The sequence below is a fragment of the Camarhynchus parvulus genome, chromosome 18, assembly GCF_901933205.1.
Source record: "Camarhynchus parvulus chromosome 18, STF_HiC, whole genome shotgun sequence".
Taxonomy (NCBI): domain Eukaryota; kingdom Metazoa; phylum Chordata; class Aves; order Passeriformes; family Thraupidae; genus Camarhynchus; species Camarhynchus parvulus.
The window spans coordinates 7,179,770-7,204,496 of record NC_044588.1 but is presented as its reverse complement, the minus strand read 5'-3'; the positions used below and the strand labels follow the sequence as shown (position 1 = coordinate 7,204,496).

The following is a 24,727-nucleotide window of genomic DNA, read 5'->3' as shown; positions in this document are numbered from 1 at the left end:
TTGAGTTCTGTGTCTGCTGCCTAAAATGTAAGCTACTAGCATCTTCCCATTGTCATAGCCATGGAATGAGACTGATGCTGGAAAACAAACCAGCTCAAGGCACGTTCCCAGCAGCCCCGTCCCGTTTGCGGTCTGTGAATAGCCCCCTGCCAGCGTCAATTCACATCCCCCAGAGGGGCTGTGCTGTGTCTCAGCATCCCTCAGGGAGGCACCCAGAAGGAGCCACCCTCTGAGTGCTGCTGCTGTGCCCAGACTGGCTGCAGAGGCCCCAGGGTGTGAGCTGGGGCACAGCAGTGCCACCCGAGCCTGTCGCACAGCACGGCGGCTCTGGGGACCCCAGGCCACGCTAGGGGGTGGGATGGGGGCCCTGCTGGGGGTCAGTGCTGTGCCACCCCCTGCCCTGTGGCCAGGGGTGCCCTCAGGAGCAGGGCACAGGAGCTGTGGCTCGTTGCAGGTGCCCCAGCAGAGCCCTGATGGCAGAGGGCAGTGCAATTAAAGCTCATCAACAATTCAGGAGTCAGTGAAACATTCATGGCCTGGCAGCTGCTGCAAGGTGAATATTTCATCAGCTGCACCAAGGATCACTGTGACAATTATGTTGGAGCGATGTTCACAGGTGTCACCTGCCACTGAACACAGGGCTGGGAGCTCGTGTGCCACCAGAGAGGGTCCCCAAGGAGTGACCAGGGTGGGCTGCTGTCCTAGGGGGACGTTGTGATACTTGCATCCCCGTTTGTGTGTTCTGTTTATGCTGGATATCATGTTCCGTGCCTTCAAGACTGGCAGTGCAGGTGGGACAGGACAGCTGCTCCAGCTGTGCCACACCTGGAGCCCTGCAGGGCCTCTGGGATGGGCACCAGGGAGGAGAAACACGCAGAGAGCAGCCTCAGAGGGAGGGGACAGCTCTGGCTCTGTGCTGTGGGGCTGCCAGGGGGGATGCAGAGAGGACAGAGCTCCCCAGGGCTCTGGGGACAGGGGACTCTCCCCGGGGACAGGGACAGCACCCAGGGCATGGCTGGGGCTGGGCATGGGGAGTTTGGGGACGGATCTAGGGAAAGGTTCTTCCCCAGAGCTGCTGGCACTGCCCAGGCTCCCCAGGGAATTGGCACAGCCCGTGGAATTCTACAATTCCATGATTCTACAATTCCATGATTCTACAATTCCATGATTGTATGACTCCATGATTCTATGACTCCATGATTCTACAAAGGCTGCCAGAGCTCCAGGAGCCTTTGGACATCCAGGGATGCCCAGGGTGGGGTTGTTGGGGAGTTTGGGATGGATTTAGGGAAAGGTTCTCCCCCAGAGGTGCTGGCACTGCCCAGGCTCCCCAGGGAATGGGCACAGAGCTCCAGAAGCCTTTGGGGATGCCCAGGGAGGGATTTTGGGGGTCTGGGCAGGGCCAGGGGTGGCACTGGGTGATCCCTGTGGCTCCAGCTCAGGAGATTCTCAGGTTCCATGGGCAGACACTGAAAGCCACGTTCTGGATATTCAATATTTACCCCAGTGCTTTTGGGAGGAGCATCTCTGAGCCCTGGGGCAGTACTGGGAGTGGCAGTGGTGGAACATCTGTGGGGGGTCTTTTAGAGAGCAGCTCTTATCCACAGAAGTGATTTACCACCAGAGATAGAGGTGCTGGCAGAGCTGACAAAGCAGGGACAGATTTGGGGAGAGAGCTGCAAAAGGCCAGCCACATATTTCAGAGTTATTTTCCTGAGGAGGATTTGATGAGATGTGAACTTCATTATTTGCTAATGTTGCAGCACAGAGCCTTGTCCAAAGCCCAGGAGAGTCAGAAGGAATCTTTCCATTAACTTCACTGATTGTAAGTGAGATTGTGACAGATGTACTCCCTTTCCCTTCCTCCTCAGATATTTTAAATCAAACAGCACGAGCTGATGCGTCCTTTCCTGGAGGAGGGCATTGCTCCCTCTCAGGGCTGCTCCAATAAATAACCCTGGGCAGCCTTTCAGGTCAGAGGGGCTGAGGGTGTCAAAGCTTCAGGGAAGGGGAAGTGAGGCAAGAAGCACTCAATTCCCAAGTAAAACACTGTGACCCCCACCAAAGGAAGTTATTGGCACCTGACTCCATTGACTCAGAATGCTGAACAATTGCTTTATTAAACTATATTACATTTTACTATACTATAGTAAAGAATACTGTACTACTATTAAAGAACACTAAAGAAAAACCCATGACTGTCTGGAGACAGCCAGGACACAGCTTTGAGTGATTGGCCAAGGAATCCAAGCAATCCTCAGCAGAATCCAATTGACCAAATCCCTTCAGGTGAACAATCTCCATAACACATTCCACACGTGCAAAAACTACAGGGGCAGCAAGTAGAGATAAGAATTGTTTTCTCTTCTTCTCTCTGTGCTTCTCCAGGAGAAAATCTGTGAAAGAATTATCTCTTTGTTCAGAGAATGTGAATGGCACTGTCACCTCTGCAAGCTGAGCTGGTTCTCCATGCCAAGGGTCCCTCAGACCCTGTGGTCACTGCGCTGGTGGGGGCTGTGGTACCTGGGCCCCTCTACAGTTCACTGCTCCAGGTGACAATGCCAAGGATAAAGCAGCCAGCCTTTGTTCCAGGACATTTTTGTGCAGTTTAAAGTGAAAATAACCCAGCTGGGAACTAAAGGAAGCTGATAGTGATGGAGGCAGAGCATAGATTGAGTTGCAATATCTGGGCAGCGGTCCAGCAAGAGGGGAGGGGACTTTACTGATTCTGGCACACTCTAATGGAGCTCTGCTTCCAGCTCCTCACCTCTGTTTACACTTCCATGGAGTGTGATAGGATCAGCAATCAGGAGCCAGGAGAGGCCCAGCACACACAATGTGCTTATAAAGATTTCATTCTTCACTGTGTCAAAAAGCAACTTTCTGGAGGCCAATTTAATTGTTGTCAATACCAGTTGCAAATTGGCCTTAACATTTTTAAATTGATGTTTTCTGTAAACTGCCCTGATTAATGGAAGAAAAAGATTGTGTTTCTGCCTTTCTCCTGAAGATCTAATGGAGGTAACAAACAATAATTGATCTGGCAGGACACGGAGAGGCAAACAGGGAGACTCAGACCTGCTACAGAAATGATTTTACCTGTCCAAAGCTACAGAATGGCGCAGCTGCTTAGACAGTGGGCTTGCTTGGCTTTGCTCCCTGAGGAAACTCTCAGCAGCTTTAACTGAAGCTACTTAACTGCAGGTTGAAGAGCTTGACTTTGGGGGAAGGCACTGAGAACTTGGAGGGAATCTGGAATTCCCTGGGCTTTGGAAAGGTATTGATAACCTGGAATGAACCTGGATCCCCTGGGCTTTGGGGGAAGGCATTGATAACCTGGAGGGAATTTGGAATTCCCTGGGCTTTGGAAAGGTATTGATAACCTGGATCCCTTGGGCTTTAGGAAAGGCATTAATAACCTGATCCTGGATCCCCTGGGCTCTGGGGGAAGGTTCTGATAACCTGGAATTAATCTGGATCCCCTGGGCTTTGGGGAAACATTTTGATAACCTGGAGGGATCTGGGTCACTTGAGCTTTGGGGAAGGCACTGATAAACCAGAGGGAATCTAGAATTTGCTTGGGTTTTAGGAAAGGCATTGATAACCTGGAATGATCCTGGATCCCCTGGGCTTTGGGCAAAAACATGGATAACCTGGAGGGAACCTGGACCCACTGAGTTAAAAAAAAAAATAAAATAAAGCTGTTGCCATAGTAACCCCCAGTTTCCAGATATCACCTGGATGATAAGCACCCTGCTGGCCTCGTGGCTCTGGGCCTGCTCTGGGCCCAAGGAAGGCTAAATCCACCCAAACTCTTGGAGCAGGCACCTGGTGCCCGTCCCGAGGCTCTGGATGCTGCTCTGTGGCTCCTGCAGGTGTCATTTTCCTCTCTGTGTGTGCACACTCACACCCTCCACCTCCTCCTCTGTTTCCCCACGACAGCCACACTTTCTGAGTTATTTCTTCAATCTTTTTTTTCACATTTGTCACTGGCTAGCTGCTTTAGCACATGAGCCGTCCGTCCGTCACGGGGGATATTTGGGTGTGAGACACCAGAAATTGCTGCAAACGTTGCTGCTTTGCAGCCCCCACCAAGCTCAGTGGCAGATAAATCTGCACTGGGGATGTTTTGTTGTCTCCTGTGCCTCGTAAGTGGGGCAGAGCTTTCCCAGAGGTTCTTTTACACAGATTACCCTGAAACTCCCCAGCTCAGGGCAAGGCTCAGGAGAGCAGAACAAACCAACATCCAGAGGCAGCAGCTGGTGAGGCTCAGGGAGGCAGGAGGCTCTGGGAGCCCAGGCTGTGTCCCCAGGTGAACATCCCCAGCCCCGGCAGCCCTGCAAGGGGGAGGGTGGGTGCCCAAAGCAGCAAAGTTAGGAAGAGATAAGCAAATCAATATTTGTGGCAGTTACAACTTCCCAGGGACAACAGCCCCAACTTCTCAGGGACAGCAGCCCCAAATTCCCAGGCACAGCAGCCCCAAATTCCCAGGGGAGCTGGAAGCTCTGCCTGAGGACACAGGACTGGAGGAGCATCTCTATGCAGCCATGGCCAAAGTGAGGATCACAAATCCCTCACCCCACAGAGGGGAGCAGCTGGTGTCCAAGTTCATTTCCTCAGAAATACCAGAGTTACTGAATTCTCTTTTTCTGGCACTGATAGATAGAAGACAGTCCCATCTACTTTAAGATATCAGCAAACCCCACAATTTAGGTGTTATTAATCCACTCCCTTAAAATTTTCCTTGCTAGGCCAGACGCCTTAGGTGATGAATATACTGAAGCTTCTGAGGGGAAGCAGCTGGTGTCCAAGGTGAGGATCCTAAATCCCTCACCCCACAAAGCAGCTGGTGTCCAAGGTGAGGATCCTAAATCCCTCACCTCACAGACCAGCTGGTGTCCAAGGTGAGGATCCTAAATCCCTCAGAGCAGAGCAGTTTTGTACTCTCAGCTCCCCCATCCAGCTGGGATCCTCCCCTTGGCAATGACATTTCAGGGCACCGAGCATTTCTTCCCCTGGAAATGTTCTGAGGAGGAAGCTCTGACATTTTGGGGCGGCTCAGAGCAGGCATTATTAACCCTTTGGGGTTCCTGGGAGGGAGGCCCTGGGCTCCCCATGCCGGGGACGGGCTGGCAGGAGCATGGAGACAGCAAAACCCCATTCCTGGAACGCTCTGGGCGTTTTCCAGGTGCTTCCCCTCATTCCTCACCCAGCTGCACCTTGAGCAGTTTCTCGCAGCCAAGCGCAGGGGCTGGAGAACGGCCGGGCATCGTTTTCCACCTGCTTTGTGTTGCCCTGAGCAGCTGCGAACGACAGCGCGAGCTGCGAGCAGCAGGGGCTGGGAGCCTTCCTCACATTCCACACGCAGATCCTCGGCAAATTCATTCCAGCAGTGCTGGGGATCTGCGGGAGAAGCTGCCTAATTCCGGCAAGGAGGAAAGGAGGAGGTTTGGAGCAGAGCCCGGCTGACCTGGGGGAAGGGAGAGAGGGGAAAGGGAAGGAGGGATGAGGGGAAGGCACTGAAAATATGATGGGAACCTGGGCTTTGGGAAAGGCATTGATAACCTTGAATAAACCTGGGTCACCTGGGCCTTGGGGGAGGGTTCTGATAACCTGGGAGAATCTGGAATTCCCTGGGCTTTGGGGGAAGGCGTTGAAAACCTGGGGGTAATTTGGACCTCCTGGGCTTTAGGGGAAGGTTCTGATAACCTGGAGTTCCCTGGGGTTTTAGGAAAGGCATTGATAACCCAGAATGAACCTGGATCCCCTGGGCTTTGGGGCAAGGCACTGAAAACCTGGAATGAATCTGGATCCCCTGGGCTTTAGGAAAGGCCCTGATAAGCCAGAGGGAACTTGGATCCCCTGGGCTCTAAGGGAAGGCATTGATAACCTAGAATGAACCTGAATGCCCTGGGCTTTGGGGGAAAGTTCTGATAACCTGGATCCCCTGGGGTTTTAGGAAAGGCATTGATAACCTGGAATGAATCTGGATCACCTGGGCTTTGGGGCATGACATTGCTAAACCAGAGGGAACCTGGATCCCCTGCGCTTTAGGAAAGGCATTGATAACCTAGAACGAACCTAGATCCCCTGGGCTATAGGGGAAGGCACTGATAACCTGGATCCCCTGGGTTTTGGGGGAAGATTCTGATAAACCAGAGGGAACCTGGATCTGCTGGGCTTTAGGAAAGGGCAGAGCCCTGCGGAGCCTGTGGGGAGCAGGGCCAGGGGCACAGAGCCCCTTCCCCGTGTGCTGCTCAGGCTGGAAGTGCTCCCCACGCTGCTCTGGGCTCGGCTGCAGATGTTTGCCACAATTTCCATGAAGATTTAAGGCCTGCCCTGTGTTTGTTCCCATTCAGAAGGAGCTCAGAATGTGCCTCTGGGTGCGAGGCACTGCTGAAAGCAGCACTTTGAATGCATCCATCTCTGGAACATCCTGACTCGAGCTGCTCATTAAAAGCCTTCCCCAGATAGATCAGGCTAATCAGAGCCCTGGCCTGTGCTGTTTGCTGCATTCCAAGTGCGGATCCTGGCCACGAGCTCTTCTCCACACCTGCAGGTCCCAGCACAGGTGAGGAGCAGATTTTAGCCCTGGGGAAGGTGTCCCTGTGCTCAGCCCTCCCCTGGCACCTCTGGGGCTGGATCCAGACCAGAGCATCCCCTGGATGCAGACCAGAGCATCCCCTGGGAGTGGCAACTGGATATTCTGAGCATGATGAGGCCAACTGAATATACAGAATATAAATCTAGGCCAGAGTCCTGTGGTGGTGTTTGAGGGTCCCCAGGATGAGGGAAGAGATGAGAATCTTGACTCCATGTTTCAGTAGGCTGATATATATTATATTATATTATATTATATTATATTGTATTATATTATATTATATTATATTATATTATATTATATTATATTATATTATATTATATTATATTATATTATATTATATTATATTATATTATATTATATTATATTATATTATATTATATTATATTATATTATATTATATTCTAAAACTACACTAAAGAAAGAGAAAGGATACATCAGAAGGCTGGAAAAGAATGAATAATAAAAACCTGTGACTGACCAGAGTCCTGACACAGCTGGACTCGGATTGGTCATTAGTTAAAAACAATTAACATGGAACCGATCAAAGATGCACCTCTTGGTGAGCAACCTTCAGACCACATTCCAAGCAATCAGATCATTCTTGTTTACATTTCTTTTCTGAGGCTTCTCAGCTTCCCAGGAGAAAAATCCTGGCGAAAGGATTTTCATAAAATATGTCAGTGACCCCAAACTGTGTGCCACACATAACCTCAACCCCAATGACCCCAAACTCTGTGCCCACGGGAACACCCTGGCACAGGTGCCCAGAGCAGCTGGGGCTGCCCCTGGATCCCTGGCAGTGCCCAAGGCCAGGCTGGACAGGGTTGGGAGCACCTGGGACAGTGGGAGGTGTCCCTGGGACAGTGGAGGTGTCCCTGCCATGGCAGGAGTGGGACAGGAGCTTTGTGAGATCCCTCCCAGCCCAAACCAGCCTGGAATCCCTTTGGAGCAGCAGTGGGATATGGACTCTCCTCTGCTCTGCTCTCAGCAGGACCTGCCCAGGCTGCTCTGCTGGGCCCTGCAGCTCAGGCACAGCCACCTCCATTTGTCACTGTCACCCACAACCGTCCTGCCCACTGACACCAAGCCAGCCTCACAGAAAATGAAGCCAAGGTTTGTTGAGCAGGACTTAGGGGCACCCTTCCAATTACAAGTTGGGAAACAAAAGTTCCAAGTCAAACAAGCACCAAACTCAATCAGCCCCCGTGCAACGAGGACAATCCTGTCTGGCTGCCTCTCCTCTCCTCCTCTGGGCTCCTCAGTGAGCCACAGCCACCAGACCTGCTGCTCTCCAGCCCCACAGCTGTGGGCTCCTTGAGCCAATTTGCTGCCCCAGTGAGCAGTGCCTTGCCTGGATCCTGCTATTCCATATTACTGCCTCCTTTTCCTCCAGCTCTCCCTATTTCCTTCTTTTTTTGTTTTCTTCCCCTTGTCCCCAAAACCAAGCATTGCTGATTTTCTCCTCCACACCAGGCCTGACCAGCTTTATTCTATTTAAGCTGGAACACATCCTTGTTTCCCATACTTGTTTTCCTCTTTTTCCTCCAGCCCTCACTATTTCCTCCTTCTTTTATTTTTTTTTTTTGTAATTTTCTTTTTCCTTTTCTTCCCCTTGTCCCCAAAACACAAGCATTGCTGATTTTTTTTTCTCCACACCAGGCCTGACCAGCTTTATTCTATTTAAGCTGGAACACATCCTTGTTTCCCAAGTTTTGCTTCTTCCCAACTGAAAGATTTTATCATCCACTCGTACACTTTCCTAATCCCAGCAATAATCTGAAATTTAGCTGATAACTGAGCACAGGCACCACAGGCATTGCCCTGCTCTGACCATAAAACATTCCAAGCAAACATTACCTGTGTAGCTGTTTTATGAGCTGTGGTCTCTGTGAGCGATCTGTGAGCTGGTGGTGGCCCCAGCTGAGCCAGGAACGAGTTCTTTCAGGCAAGTTCTCCCCTCCCAGCTGTGCCAGGGGCTGCTGAGGGCTCAGTCCAGCTGAGCTGTGCTGGGAGCTGTGCTGGGAGTGTTGCCCTTTGTGCCTTTGGGGATCTCTCCCTCTCCTGGACTCCTCTGTGATGGCTTTTCCCCCTCACCCAGCCTGGCAAACATCACCCAGGCAGGGGCTGGGTGCTACTCCCATCCTGCCTGTCCCTTCTTGGCCTCCTGTGCCCATCCTCAGGCAGGACCAGCAGCTCCCGCCCGGGTGCTGTCACTCTGCAAGATCTCCACTTCCCATTTATTTGGCATTTTCCTGGTTGCTAATTAACTTCTTCTGTTAGTCCAACTCCATCACAAGGTGTGATCTGCTCACAGCTCTGGGCTCTGGTCCTTCCCTGCCTCACTTCTGCCCCAGGAAGTCTCAAAACCCCCTTGGAATCCTCAGATAACAGGCAGGGGTCCTGCAGTCAGCATTTCCCCCCAAACCTTCCCATTCATCTCCTCTCAGGTCTGCAGTGCCTGAGCACAGCCCCCAAGCCAGACCTGCAGCACCCAGCTGGTGCTTCCAGCTGCCAGCCAAGGATTCCTGCTGCCCCTTCCTTCTGGATCTGTGTGCCCTGAGCAGCAGGAGCCAGGGAAGGCACACAGAGCCATCAGAAGGTGCTAATGGCATAAAATCCCAGCATTATTCCAGAAGGTGTCAATGGCACAGAACCCCAGCATTATTCCAGAAGTTGCTATAATGGCATAAAATCCCAGCATTATTCCAGAAGGAGCTAATGGCACAGAACCCCAGCATTATTCCAGAAGGAGTTAATGACACAATCCCAACATTATTCCAGAAGGTGCTATAATGACACAGAACCCCAGCATTATTCCAGAATGTGTCAATAGCACAGAACCCCAGCATTATTCCAGAAAGTGTCAATGGCACAGAACCCCAGCATTATTCCAGAAGGAATTAATGGCACAATCCCAGTATTATTCCAGAAGGTGTCAATAACACAATCCCAGCATTATTCCAAAGTGTGCTAATGGCACAGAATCCTAGCATTATTCCAAAAGGAGTTAATGGCATAAAATCCCAGCATTATTCTAGAAGGTGTCAATGGCACAGAACCCCAGCATTGTTGAGGCTGGAAAAGGCATCCAGGAGGATTGAATCCACCCTGTGCCCCATCCCCACCTTGTCCCCAGCCCAGAGCACTCAGTGCCACCTCCAGGAATTCCCTGGGCACCTCCAGGGATGGGCACTCCAGCCCTCCCTGGGCATTTCCAATCCCTGAGCCCCTTTCCATGGGGAAATTCCTGCTGTGCCCACCCTGAGCTGCCCTGACCCAGCCTGAGGCCGTTCCCTCTGCTCCTGTCCCTGTTCCCTGGAGCAGAGCCCAGCCTGGGGCTGTCCCCTCCTGGCAGGAGCTGTGCAGAGCCAGAATTTCCCCCTGATCCCCCTTTTCTCCAGGCTGAGCCCCTTCCCATCTCCCTCAGCCCTCAGGACTCATTCTCTGGGCCCCTGTCACCCCGAGGGTGATGTCCCAGCTGCCCCCTGATGGTGCCTGTCCCTGCTCACTGGCCACAATCCCTCACTCCTCGTGTTTTAGGAGCACAAATCCTCTCCAGAGGCAGCTCCAAGCCTCAGATAAGCAGAAGCAATTCCCTGTTCCACACACTTCACCTCAAGGCTGCTCTCCAGCCCAAGGCTTTATCTCACAGATCCAAATTGACACACAAAATCACAGGGCTCCCTGCTTTGGGGGAGAACACGGGAAAGCAAAGGAATCTGCTCAGCTCTCAGGGAAAGGGGACAGCAGGGACAATGTCACCTTCAGGGGATGCTGTCACCTGTCCCCACAGGGGGAGGACCTTGCACCAAACCCCTTCAAACAGGCACAAAGCAGCCAAGGGCCCCAGCAGGGACAGGAGCAGACCCAGGTGACACAGGGCAGGAGATGCCACCAGAGCAGCTCCTGAGTGGAGTTGGGCACAGCTTTGAGGAGGAGAGCCCCACATCCAGCCCAGGAGTGATGGAGAAGCTGCCACAGCCCACTGACCAGCCCATCACCCATCCATGGAGCATTAAATAAACCACAACAACGTCTGCAGCCAAGAGGCTGCAACCCCTGGGCCACTGGGGAGATCAGGCAAAAATAATTCCTTTTTTTCTTAATGAAAAGAAGCTGAAAACGACAACAGATGTGTTTTGTGACTTGCACAAGTCCCAAAGCAGAAGAGGGGAAAATAATTCCAAAGGTGCCGTGTAACAGCTCCTTCCTGTCTATTTAGGCAGTTGATAGTGAAACCAGAGAGCTTTGAGTAGACAAATCCATTCCCTCCATAGTTTATATCTCATAATAGTTTCTTCCTCTCATAAATTTAACTTACATATGAGAAATCACACCAACTCTCCAAAAACCCTGTGAATTTCATTGGGAGGAGAGGAGAGGAGAGGAGAGGAGAGGAGAGGAGAGGAGAGGAGAGGAGATAGAAGGCTAACTAGAAGGCTAATTTATTATTTCATGTACTCATATTATATTAAAGAAGGCTATACTAAAAACTATACTAAAGAATAGAGAAAGGATCTCACAAGCCTTAACAAGATACTAATGAAAAACCTGTGACTCTCCAGAGCCCTGACACAGCTGGACTGTGATTGGTCATTAAGTTAAAACAATTCATAGGAAACCAATCAAAAAATGACCAGTTGGATAAACAATCTCCAAAGCACATTCCAAAGCAGCAAACACAGGAGAAGCAAAGGAGATAATATTGTTTTTCTGGCTCCTGACACAGCCCTGAGTGTGATATTTGCTGGGTCCCCAGGATCAAGGAAGAATTGAGAATCTGACTCCATGTTCTTAGAAGGCTGATATATGATATGATGTTATATTATATTATATTATATTATATTATATTATATTATATTATATTATATTATATTATATTATATTATATTATATTATATTATATTATATTATATTATATTATATTATATCATATTATATTATATTATATCATATCATATCATATCTATACTAAAACTATACTAAAGAATAGAGAAAGCATCTCACAGAAGGCTTAACAAGATACCAATGAAAAACCTGTGACTCTCCAGAGCCTCGACACAGCTGGACCGTGATTGGTCATTAAGTGAAAACAATTCACATGTTGGATAAATAATATCCAAACACATTCCAAAGCAGCAAAACACAGGAGAAGCAACCAGATAATTATTGTTTTCATTTTTCTCTGAGGTTTCTCAGCTTCCCAGGAGAAAACTCCTGGGCAAAGGGATTTTTCAGGAAATGTGACAGAGGGAGCAGCACTTACCTGGGTTGCTCTTGGAGGTGCGTACTGGGGTGTACTGGTTTTTGGAGGAGGTCCTGACGGGGGTGTTCTCTTTGGGGGAGGTATCTATGGCCGAGATTGTCTCTCTTTCACAGTGTCCGATTGGGATTGGTCCCTGCTGCCTTAGGATGTCGGCCAGAGCCCTGGGGAGACAGGAGAAAAGGGGGGGGGAAATGTATTTTAACACAGCCAGAATTCAGTGTTTCAGAATAGCATAGAGTTCAGTGTTTGCACTTGTGAACCCAAAGCAGCTGGGTTCATACCATAAACAGAGGGAAAAAACGCAATGATAGCAGTAATAATAAAATATAAAAATGTGGCTTAAAAGCTCTGTTTCTTTCTGTGCATCTGCTGCAAGGTTTTCCAGGCTTGCCTGGCCATTGTTTGGTGTCTCATCTGCTCTCTCTCTAATTCACTCCAGCCCAGGGTTATGGTGCCTCTCCATCATCACAAACTGCTCCTGGCACACAGAGCCTCCATCAGGAGCCCCTGCTGGCCCCAGCCCTGGTACCTCCTCAGAGTGATGCCAAAACCCCCCTGCCCCAGCCAAACTCCCTTAAAACTGACTGAGATCAGGATCCCCACATCCTGAAATCCCTGCTCAAACAACGCTCAGACCCCAGCAGTGCTGGCAGTGGTTTCTAAAGGAGACCACGAGGCAGAAAAATGGATTAACCAGCTTGCAGGGCTTGATGTTGGCTCAGCTCTGAGCCTACCTTGGGCTCTGTGCTCAGCAGGGATTGCTTCCATGGCTGAGCTCTCCCTGCCATTCCCAGGGAAAAGCAATGTCACCCAGTGCAGCTGCAGCCAATGGCTCCCCCTTGGATATTCCAAGGTTTTTTTACCCCTCTGTGAATATCATGGACACATGAAATGCCCTGATTTTCCTAGGGCAGCCCCAGTTCTCTGCTGGGCTCAGGAAAAGCAGGAAAGGGGTGGCCTCTGTGGGCTGTAAGGGACAGTGGCACTTGAAAGCTGATGCAGTTGGAAAATCTCTTTTCTCTTGGCAGGGGGAACACGTCTGGAGTCAGCTCAGGTCCCAGGGAAGGTGTCAGGAGGAGACATCCCCTCACTGCACATTAACGAGAGGGATGCTGGCATTGCTCATTTCCATTGGCATCCCTTAAATGCCACAGCTCTGGGCTTTCACATGAGAAATAGTTTGAGCCCTGGGTCCCTTCCATTTTCCAACTCATTTCCTCTCCAGACCCCTGTCCCTGTGCATAATGGATGCAATACTAATGTGCTCCACAGAAGGAACTCTTGGAGGATCTCCTGAGCAGGACCACATCAGTTCAGCACCAGCCTGTACAGAATAAGGATATTTTTACGCTTTTTTATTTTGATTATTCCTTGGTTATAGAAAGAGCAGACCTGGAGGCTAGAACCAGCCAGGGGATATCTATGTGTGCACACAGGCTGATCCTCCTGGGGTGAAGGGATTGTTGTTTGCAGCCACAAAACAGAGGTGCTGAGCCTTGGGCAGGCCAGGAGTCCTTCTGTCTGCCCCTGGGGAAAGGAGGAGCTGGTGTTGGGTGAGGAACTGATGTTTGGTGAGGAACTGGTGTTTGGGGAGGAACTGGTGTTTGGGGAGTGAGAACTGCTATGGAGGAACTGATGTTTGATGAGGAACTGGTGTTTGATGAGTGGGAACTGGTTTTTTGTTAGAAACTGGTGCTTGGTGAAGAACTGGTATTGAGGAACTGGTGTTTGATGAGGAACTGGTGTTTGGGGAGGAACTGATATTGAGGAACTGGTGTTTGGGGAGTGGGAACTGGTTTTTTGTTAGAAACTGGTGTTTGGTGAAGAACTGGTGTTTGATGTTGCCCCGAAGCTCCTGGATTGACTGACACAGAGCTCCCCACCATGCCCAGCCATGCCTGAGGTGTCCCTAACTGGTCCCCAACCCACAGGACACTTCTGGCCCTTTGTCTCCTTGCCCAAGGTCATGGAGAACAAGAGTGGCACTATGAGGACTTGAGGCTGCTCCTGAGGCTCCTGCCCTGTGGCACAGCACGGGAGGAGAGGGCTCATTCACCCCAGGAATCCTGGTGGCTTCTCCAGGCCAGGAGCTCCCCACTGCACCCCACCCTGCTGCCTGGGAGCACACACCCATTGGAGCCATCCCATTTGTCGTGGATGTTTTCAGGCTGGCAGATCCGAGCCCTCAGCAGGAATCTCCAAGGTGTGTTCAGCACCAGGTGAGCATTTAACGGCATCTGCAGCACACGAACACTGCGGGCCATTTTTCAATCCCACCCACTGCATTATTTACTGGCCCACGGTGGCCTGGGCTCGTTTGAAGAGTTGTCCAAGTCTCTCTGAATGTCCAGACTGCAATCACTCAGAAAGCAGGAGAAAACACCAAAGCAGGCTTTTCAGTGTCATGCTTTTTATAAGCTACAAGAATGTAAAATTCGGTGAGTGATTTGTTGATGATTTGTCATCGTGGTTTGTATTTTTGTTTGGTATTTTTTTGGAGGGGGAGTTAGTTCTGGGGTTAATTCTGTGTTTGTTTGGGGGTGGTTGTGGAGTGATGATGACAGTTGGTTATCGTTTTTGATACTAGGAAATAGGAGAACTGCAGAACTTCATTCCAGGGGTTCCAAGGGAGGGACTCAGAGAGGGCAGGGTGGGCTGGGCACACAGGGTGGGCACACAGAGGGAGCTGGGCACATAGAGTGGGCACACAGGATGGGCTGGAGGAGCTGGGGCAGTGGAAATGGGACAGAATAAAGCAGCAAGCCCGGCTGGGATGGAGCTGGTACATTCTGTGCCAATTCCATCACAGTGCTGTGTGGTTCCAGTGTATTTCCATAAAGCCCTGGGGTGGTGGGAGGTCAGCCCCACCTAAAAGAGGCAGATTTGTTGGTGACAGTCCCCTGGCTCCAGCTGGCTCAGTGCCCACTGCTCAGCTCCAGCAGAACAGACTCGCTGGAATATTTGTGTCCCACGTGTGCAGCCATTTGGGTACAATTAGTGCCACTGATGTCAGCAGCCCCCTAATCACCTGCACAAGGATATGAGACACTCCAGGAACCTTCCTGTGACGCCACATCTCTTATCTGAGGAGCACAAAGCTGGAGCGTGGCACTGATAAGGGTTTGTGACACCTTTCCCTCGCGTCACCACTGTGCCAGCCCCAGCTGGGGCTCTGTGCCACCCTCACCCAGGGCAGCCAGGGCCAGCTGGGAGGCTGCTCCAGGGGGCTGCACTGCCCTGGAGGGAAATCTATGGGTGGATGTCACAGACATCGTTTATAAAAAATCCTTTCCTTAGAATTTTTCCCCCTGAGAAGCCTCAGGAACAAAATTTAAACAATGGTTATCTGCTGCTGTGGAATGCAACAAGTGGATCTGTGATTGGTCTCATGTGGTTGTTTCTAATTAATGGCCAATCACAGCCAGCTGGCTCGGACTCTCTGTCCGACACACAAGCCTTTGTTATCATTCTTTCTTTTTCTATTCTTAGCTAGCTTTCTGATGAAATCCTTTCTTCTATTCTTTTAGTATAGTTTTAATATAATATATATCATAAAATAATAAATCAGCCTTCTGAAACATGGAGTCAGATCCTCGTCTCTTCCCTCACCCTCAGACCCCTGTGAACGCGGTCACAGATGGACAGCCCAGGCCAGGCCCTGCTCCCTGGGGTGGCTCTCATGGCACTCTGCACAAATTTGGGGAAAAACCCAGTGGGATGAACGCTGGGGGTCATCAGCTTTCAGAAGGAAAAATCGAAAGGATTAGGTGTAAATCCAAAGGAATCGAGGGGGTGGATGGAAGTAGTGGGGCAGCAAGGCTGGCAATCAGCTGGGGACTGGTGCTGGAAGGGGAAGTGACAGACTCTGATCCCAAATGTGGCTTTGTAGTCAGGGAGAAGGTGAAGCTGGGAGGGACCAGCTCACCCTGCCCCTCTAACCCAGCCCAGAACCTCACTCTGCTCCCTCAGTGTCCTGCTGGCCTCCCCAGAGCCTTTCTGGCTGTGTTGTCCCACTTTCCCCATAGCCACAGATTGCCAACACCAATTAACCGTGTGAGTGTTAATTGGGGGGTGTTCAGGGACACGTGTCCTTTCTGCTGTCACCAGGGCAGCTCTGGTGGCAGCTCCAGCAGGCTGGGAGGGAAATGAGGTTGGACTGAGGGGAATGGGGGCGCTGGGTAGGAAGAGCTGCCTGTTCCCAGCAATGCAGGGGTGCACCTCAAAACTTCACTGATTCACCTCTAAAAATCCCCTCTCGTGCAGATCTTAACAAGGGGGTGCTAGAAAACAGAATTTCCTGCTCCAAGCTCCTGTGAATTTGGGGAAGAGTGGAAGGAGAGTGACCAAACAGGTCTGGCAGAGCAGTGGAGGGAGCAGTGCCTGGCTGAGCTGCAGCTGCTGAAAGCAGAGCAGGGATGGAGCTGGTGGCAGAACTCCAATCACTCCAGCACAGCCAGGATTTCACTACAAAACCAGCCAGGTTAGAGACTCCCCTATGCTCTGTTAGTAACTGGGAGAGAAAGAGGCAGTTATGGCAGGAGATGGATTTATCCAGCCTGGAGCCAGCTCACCTGGAAGGGACAGCACCTGGGTCACAGGCACTGTCACAGAGAGCAGCTGTGCATTATTCATGGCGTGGCTGCTGTCCCCACACCTGCTCCGTGCCCTGGGCAGCTCCAGATGCTGGGCACACCTGGGGCTGGCCTCTCCTGGGGCATTCCCACGTTCCAAGTGCTCCAGTCAAGTCCTGGGACATTTGTGCCCAGGGCATTCCCACATTCCTGGGGCATTCCCACATTCCAGGTGGTGCCAGCCAGGTCCTGGGGCATTCCCACATTCCTGGGGCATTCCCACATTCCAGACCATTCCAGCTGGGTCCTGTGTGCCCAGGGCTGGCCAGACCTGGGGCATTCCCACATTCCAGGTGCTTCCAGCCAGGTCCTGCATGCCCAGGGCACACAGGAAAAAATCAGATGTCTCTTGAGAACTCTTAATGCCAAACACGACTCGGGAAGCTCCTGGAATTTAATCCAGCTCCAAAGACACTTCACACACGTGGCACCAATGTCCAACAGAAAATTAATAATCTCTGGCTGCTGCTGTGAAGTGGGCAAGGCATTGCCAGCAGTGACTGAGCCCAAAATGGGTGACACCAAATGGGTGACACCAAATGGGTGACACCAGTTCCTCTGGACGCAGCGGGCCCGAAGAGAACAAAACTGTCACGTAAAGATTTGTTAGCTAAAACTTAAAATGAATCTTTCCAATGGGTGTTTCTCAGATGTCACCCTGAGCACAAAGTGTCCTCAGCAGGGACAGGACATGGCCAGGCTGCTGGGGACAGTGAGTCAGGAGAAGATTGGTACCCCCAGGTGCTCGAGGCTGAGGCTGGCTGCAGGGGGAGCAGCCCTGGGACCCCTAGATCCCACCTGCACCCACCCTGCTCTTCGCAGCACAATGGGGAGGCTCCCTGGAAGGAGATGCACCAGGAGAGGCACCAGGGGAGAGCAGGACAGGGACAGAGCACATAGGAAGGAGAGCAAATAAAACCAGCAGGATTTGCTGGGTGTGCAAGGCTGTGGGGATGCTGCTGTGCTGGCCCAGCTCTGTCCTGCTCTGTTCGTGCTGTGCATCCCCAGGCACAAGCACAGAGACAGCACCCAGGGCTCACACAGTGCACCTGGGGAGGGGTCGAGCACAGGGGCTCTGGTTTTCCACACCAAATCCTCTGCTCTGAGCACAGCTCAGGGGCTTGGAACTCGCTGAGGAAAGCGGAGCTTGCTCTGAAGAGCCCTCACGACAAAGGAGGCTGTGGTGACAGCACAGCCCAGCATTTATTGTGGAAGGATTCTGTGTTTATCCACCTGGGGAAGGAGATGTCTGAGCCCTCCAAGCAGGGCACACACAGATCTGAGGAGGCACAGCCAGCCCATGTGAGTGGGGGCAAAGGCAAGCAGCACATGCCCCGATCTCATCTGCCCCAGAAAGTTCAGATCTTGTGCGAAACAGAAATTTTAAAAGGCATCTGATCTCCAAAGGCACAGAGATCAACTGCTAGTTAAGGACATAAGAGATTACAAAACTGAAAGGAATGGAAGTTCAGAGCTACACTGGATTCCCTCGACACCTCATGATGGAGTTGGACTAACAGAAAAAGTTAATTAGCAAGCAGGAAAATGCCAAATAAATGGGAATTAGAGACATTGAGCTGATTTGGTGGAGGCAGCACGGTTCCTGAGCCTGGCCTCTCGTAGTGGGAGAAGTTCAAAGGGAGAGGAGGAGCCCAGAAGCATCCAGAGGATGTCAGTGGCCAGGCAGCCTCTGTGCTCCCACAGAGTCAATCTCTTCATAAAATAGACTCAGAGAGGAAAACACAGCAAAAAACCCAATTATCAAACTGCAAACCACAACCAGGGCTCCAGACTGGAGCTCTCCCAGTGCACGAAAGTGAAACAAAAGGAAAAATGTTTTGTACAGGTACAGGCACGCAGAGACACACACTGGCCTGGGTTTGGGTTTGGGTTTGGGTTTGGGTTTGGGTCTGCATCTGGACCATTCACCTGCAAAAGGACAAGATCCAGGTGTTCTCCCTGCTCAGGAATAACCCCAAACCCAGCCAGGTGTGAAACAGAACCAGTCCTGAGGAACTTGTCTGAGGTCACCAGTGAAGGTGTCCCTGCCCATGGCAGGGGGTGGAACGAGAGGATCTTTAAGGCTCCTTCAAACCCCATCCATTCTGTGATTCTGGGATTTTATGGCTGCACCTTTTTTTGGTTTTTCTTAGCTCAGTCTGACCTGTGTTCTGTGCCTGTGAGAGGGACAGGGCACTTCAGAGGAGGGACTCAGAAGCCATCAGGATTAAACAACTCAAAGCAGGGCAAAGAGCAGCTGCAAGGCACCCGAGTGAGTCTGAGCAGAGTGAAAAAAGGCAGAGCACAAAAACACATCAGTGGAAAGAGACTGGAAGCAGGAACAGCATCCAAGAAAGAAAAGCTCCTGCAGAGTCCCTGTGGCCAGGAGTGTTCAGAGCACTCCCTCCCTGCCCTGGGGACCGTGGGGTTTGATCCTTTGGCTCCAGCAGCAGAGAGCAGAGCTGAAGGAGCTGCCTGTGATCCCTGCCTCAAACACCAGGGCTGGAGAGAGGCACTGCTCATAACCTTCACAGCTGAAAGCAGCTCCCTCCAGCAGCCCCTCAGCAAGCACAGGGCCCTGGGCTGTGGGGGATGCAGCCTGAGGAACACAAACCCTGCTGTATCTCAAGCTGTGTTGCTCACACAGAGCAGCAGCTCCTTGGATCTGGGAGCAGACACATCCATTGGCTCTGCTGGAATTCAGAGCCACGGAGCAGAAACAAGCAGGAGTGGATCAATTAAACTCAGGTCCCTACATGGGCAGAGGATGTTCATCTCTAAAAGCTGGCAGTTATCACTCCCAGAGCAGGAGAGGCAGCGGCTGAAGGGAAGATCAGCACAGAGCTCTTCCCTCTTTGCAGCAGCACAGATGCTGTGGGAGGAGGGGGAAGTGAAGCCCAGCACAGAGCCTGTTTCCCTTCTCCCCTTCCCACCCCTCAGCCACGCTGCATGCAGGGCCAGACAAGGCCTTTCAGCAGCACACAGAGCTGGTTTGCTGGGAAAAATCCCTGTGCAGCTTCCCAGGAGAGCAGCTGGGCTCCGGCCAGTGGCCCGGGGCCAGCTCTGCCCCCATGTCCCTCTGGCCCCAGCTGACCAGTGGGGATATTTCAGTCCAGTTCCAAGCTGTGCATTCCCAGCTCAGTGGCTGCTGCTGAGGCTAAGCAGGGGTCGTGGAGCAGGGCTACATCTGTGAATTATTTGTGGTCTGTAGCGTGGGGATGCAGGGTCACGGCCACGGAATGAGAACATTCTGTGTCACCCCTTCATGCTGCACTAAAACTCACCCAGCTTTGAAAGAACCAGCTGATATTCCCTGCTCAGGGATTCCCTAACTCACCCCCAGACTGAAAGTAAAACAAATGCCTCTTAAATTTCACTTAAGAAATGCTCAAGAGAAGAAAACAGTCCTGGCAATGAGACAGAAACAAACCATCCTCACCAATGCACGAAAGAGCATCAGCACACACAACACTGCTGGGTGTAATTCTCAAAACCAGCCCCAGCTCCTACCTGGAGCCCAGCAAAGTTCTGGCTGTGTAACCCCCAAAGCAAGAGGCAGTTCTATACAGCCAGGCTCAAAGATCCTGTACTCGCCAAAAAAAATTTTAAAAAATCAGTTCCATTGAAAGCATTACAAGTGTTTCTGCACAATAGGAATATTTCAGCTCCTGGTTTTCAAAGGACTTCCACTTAACTGCTGTTAGAGAGGCCTGAATCAGTGCTGGTGAGCCCAGAATCACAGCAGTGCTTTGCTTTAAAGGGACGTGGCAGTGCCTGGAAACTGGAGCTGGTTCCAGCTCGGAGCTGCACATGCACAGCCAGCCCTTCACTGACAGCTCTCCTGGGCATCTGTAAACCCTCCTTCCACCAACAGACGTTGTAGGAGCCCTGCCTCCCTCACAATGTTCTCTCTAAGTGAGTTCATGAGGATTTTCTTTAAAAGCTGGATGAGGAATGGGCAGAGGGATGACATCCACACACGACACTGCTCTGTGAGCGTTTACAAGGAAATAAAATTGACGGTGTGGTCCTGCTCGTGGGGAGGCGCAGGGAAGTTCTGGTTGATCTTCCCTGCCTGTGGGACATGAGCCCAAGAGGCTTTCTCCAGCCCCTGTAGCAAGCTGTGCTCGTGCTGCTGCCCTGCTCCTCCCAGAGGATGCACTCTGAGGTTTGGTGCACTCGCCAGCACTACAGAGAATTATTCTGGATGTCACACTTCCCTCCAGCTGACACGACCTCAAACAGACAGAAATATCTGACCCCAACCTGCTTTCCTCCTTCCCTGTTCCTCCCCAGCAGCTGTCAGAGACAAAGACAAACCATTCCTCTGCTGGTATTTACATTCTGCTTAGAGCACCCAGAGCACTCAGCCCAGTGCGGGAGATGCACTTCAAAATATTTAAACCCTCGTGTGATGTTGATCAAGTTCAGGTAACACAGCTCTGAAAGGTATAATCTTTTACCAGCTACCATATTATAGAAGTCAATCAACTCCTTAAAATGCTCTGGAAGTCAAGCTTCCCGAGCACTCAATCTGCCATTCATACTTCTACACACAGGTGAATCATTTCAGCAGAACTTATCTAAATAAAGCAAAGCAAGCATCAAAGAAATGAAAACATCAGGAAGAATCCAGACAAGTCTGGCAACACTGGCTCTGATTTCCAAGGGTGAAGGATCCAACCCTGCAGCAGGCTGGAGCTGGCGCAGAAGTAACATATGGACATCCAACCCAGATTTCCAAATTTAGTGTGAAGATAAGGCCCAGGCAAAGTTGCCTTGAAGCCAGAAGAGCTGGCCAGCTGGGGAACCATCCCTTCATTAACAAAAAACGATTTTCTGGCTAAGCCACTTGCAGGACCCTTGCCTCTACACAGCTGTGTGTAGTTTTTGACAGTGTGGAGTTAAATTCTTGCAGAGACCAGGGGCAGGTGGAATTTGGAGTGGAATATGTGGGCCAGACCCCCAGCAAATGTAAACCTCACCCTCACAGTGTGTCCTCACTGCAGGGAGGAGTCTAAATCAAAAACATCACCCCAAATAAATAAAAACTGCGTCACTCATCTCTTTTTCCTCCCAGAAACTAATATTTCTCCCCCCAGTCTCTGTTGGTTACAGCTGAAGTTCAGCCTTTAAAATATGCTCAATGATTTCAGGAGTTCTGATTAAAAAATCTTCACTAAAATCATTTTTAGGAGGCATTATCTGCTAGAGTTGAGGACTTTCCCCCTGATGGCCAGCACTGCTCTTCTACAGAAGCTTCTGACCAGTTTTTATGTTCAGACACAGGCAGCTCTCGCATTCGCAGCACGCAAGCAGCACTCATCATTTGGAGGGACTTTTTCATCATAAAATAAATATGAACTGAGAGAGAACACGCATTTGTCCAGGAGGAGGATTGCTACAGCCGTCCGAGCTTTTGCTGTGCAGCAGGATTGTGTGTGCCACAGAGAGCTCCTGTCCTTACAGCAGCGAGGGGGCAGCGAGCCCCGCGGGGACAGGCAGGGATGGGCTGCCCGGGATCCGAGAGGGAGCGAGTGAAACAGGGAAAGAATGGAGCTCTGCCACCACCAGAGCCGCCCCACACAGCCCCAGCAGCCCCGCGGGGAAAGCACCACCCTGGGGGCTCTGATCCATCGCCTCTGCACATCCCAAACTTCCCCCGGGGGTTCTGATCCATCGCCTCTGCACATCCCAAACTTCCCCCGGGGGTTCTGATCCATCGCCTCTGCACATCCCAAACTTCCCCCTGGCCGGGCAGGACCAGGCAGGACAGGACAGGACAGGACAGGACAGGATCCGCGGCTGTTCTGGGGGAGCTCTGGGGAGGCTTGGAGGGGAGATGGGGGCGTCTGGGGGCTGCTGAGGATCCCCGGGTGCAGGGAGGGAGTGCCGGGGGCAGGAGGGGAGTGCCAGGGGCAGGAGGGATGTGCGGAGGTCCCAGGGGCAGGAGGGGCATGCCTGGGGGCAGGAGGATGTGGAGGGGTCCCGGGGAAAGGAGGAGGGATGCAGAGTGCAGGGGAGCCCAGCCGGGATGCTGGAGGACACTCCGGGGGGCAGGATGGGGGTATCGGGGTGCCGGAGAGCAGAAGGGGGCTCCGAGGGGTAAAAGGGGGTGTCGGGGTGCAGAGGGAGGCTCTGGGGAGCAGGAGAGGGGTGCCGGGATGCCGAGGGGCAAGGGCGACGTTCTGGGATGTAGAGGAGGGCGCCGGGGGCAGGAGGGGAATGCCGGGGGCAGGAGGGGAATGCCAGGGGCAGGAGGGGAATGCCAGGGGCAGGAGGGGGTGCCGGGGGCAGGAAGGAGTGCCGGGGTGCCGGGGTCGGCTACGCGTGGAGCTCCGGGACGGACTCTGGGCAGAGCGGGGCAGCGCGGAGCTGTTCGGGAACAGTCCGGGAACAACCCGGGAATTATCCGGGAGCTGTCCCGGAGCTGTCCGGGAATTAACCCGAAGCTGTCCCGGAGCTGTCCCGGAGCTGTCCCGGAGCTGTCCGGGCATTACCCGGGAATAGCCCGGGAATTATCCGGGAGCTGTCCCGGAGCTGTCCGCGGAGCCGGTGCTGAACTCGCGACAGGAGAGCACAATCGCGGCCGCGGAGCACCAGGACGGGCCCCGGGGTGGGCAGTGGGATGGACAGAGGGATGCGGGTGGCCCTGGTCGGACCGTAGGGAGGAGGAACTCCCGGGCAGAGGATGGAAAGGGAAAACCCTTTGTCTAAGGGAACCCTTACGCAGCCCTCGCGAAGGGGGAAACCCTTGGATAAATGGCTCAAGGGGGGACCCCTCGAAGCGGCAGCACAAAGGGAAATCGTTTGGCCAGGTGGCACAGCCGTCGGAGAGACATGGCACTGGGGAAATCCTCTGAAGGACTGGCAGGGGAAACTCATGGAGAGCCAGAGCAAAGCGTAGAGACCCAAGTGGGTGCTTCACAGGGACACTCCTCAGGCAGAGAGCACGGGGGAAGAGCCCCTGGACAGCGGTGTAAAAACTGAGCCCTTGGGCAGCAAGTCCAAAGGGGGAATCCCTGGAGGAGCCGTGCCACGGGAAACTCTCGGGCAGGCTGCACAGCTGGGCACTCAAACAGAGCCCTCGGCTGGGCAGCTGCAGGGTTTCTAGCTTGACACCACGCTGTCTTCCAGGGCGAGTGGCCGCAGTTTCTCACTAGAGAAACCCTGAGCAGACTGTGCCAAGGGGGAAGCTCGGTGAGGGGGATCAGGGGAAGGAGCGAATGCTCATGAAAGTACCTGTGAATGTTCATCTCCCGGGGCGGGCGCCGCGCCTTGTCGTAGGCCACCTTGGCAAAGACGCCGGCGATGAGCACGAAGGCGATGGCCCCGCACGAAATGTACACGGTGGCGTTGGTGCTGTCCTTGTCCGGGTCGTACTTGTTGGCGTCCCCGTCGCCGCCGTCGCCGCCGTCGGCGGGCAGGGCGCCGCTGGCCGTGGTGGGGTGGGCCCACTCGGGGCTCTTGTAGTTGCGGCACAGGCTCTGGTTGAGCTTCTCGGCGCGCTTGTTGCAGCAGAAGCGGTAGAAGCAGGTGCCGCAGCAGTAGCGGAAGCCCGTCAGGCTGTTGTTGCACTCGAACTCCTTGTCCCACTGCCCGCTCACGTCGTAGTAGCCCCAGCACGTCTCGTGTGCCGGGGCCGAGCCCCCGCCTCCGGGGGCCGCCTTGCCGCCCCCCGCGCCCTTGCCGCGCCCGGGCAGCGCCGTGGGGGCGGCGGCCCCCGGGCCCGCCAGCGTCTGGTTCAGGAGCTCCCTGCCCGGCTTAGGGGTCCGCCGCGCCGCCGCCGCCCCCTGGGTCCGGTTGCCCTTGGCGCGGGGGCCCGGCCGCCTGCGCGGGCAGCGGCAGCGGCGGCAGCAGGGCCAGGAGCTGCAGGGAGAGCAGGAGCAGCGGCGGCAGCAGCAGGTGCCGCGGCCCCATGGCGAGGGGCGAGGCGCGGGGGGCTCGGGGGGGGCGGGCGGGGGCTCAGCGGCGCTGCCCCATGGAGCGGGGCGGGCGCGGGGGGCGCGGCCGGGGGTCCCGCTCTCGGCTCCTCAGCGGCGGCCGCCCGGCGCCGGACGCTTCGTGCTCATGCCGGCGAGCGGCGGAGCCCGGAGGAGCGCGGCTGGAGGCGGCGGGGTCCCGGCGCTGCTCCGGAGAGGGGCTGCGAGAGACGGGGAGAGGGTGAGAGCCCGCCGCGCCCCGGGCAGCCCGGCCCGCCCCCGCCCGCCCGCCCCGTGCCCACGG

At 53.1% G+C, this 24,727-nt stretch overlaps 1 protein-coding gene across 1 annotated transcript in view; it reads right to left on the bottom strand.

The window, feature by feature from the left end:
* The window catches only part of SHISA6 (shisa family member 6), a 148,690-nt gene extending 124,269 nt beyond the window's left edge, over positions 1–24,421 (bottom strand). Inside the window, 3 exon segments of the mRNA XM_030962152.1 lie at positions 11,871–12,031; positions 23,744–24,313; positions 24,315–24,421. Of these exon segments, the coding sequence (XP_030818012.1) occupies positions 11,871–12,031; positions 23,744–24,313; positions 24,315–24,421 (838 nt within the window).
* Between the last annotated feature and the right edge of the window lie 306 nt (positions 24,422–24,727).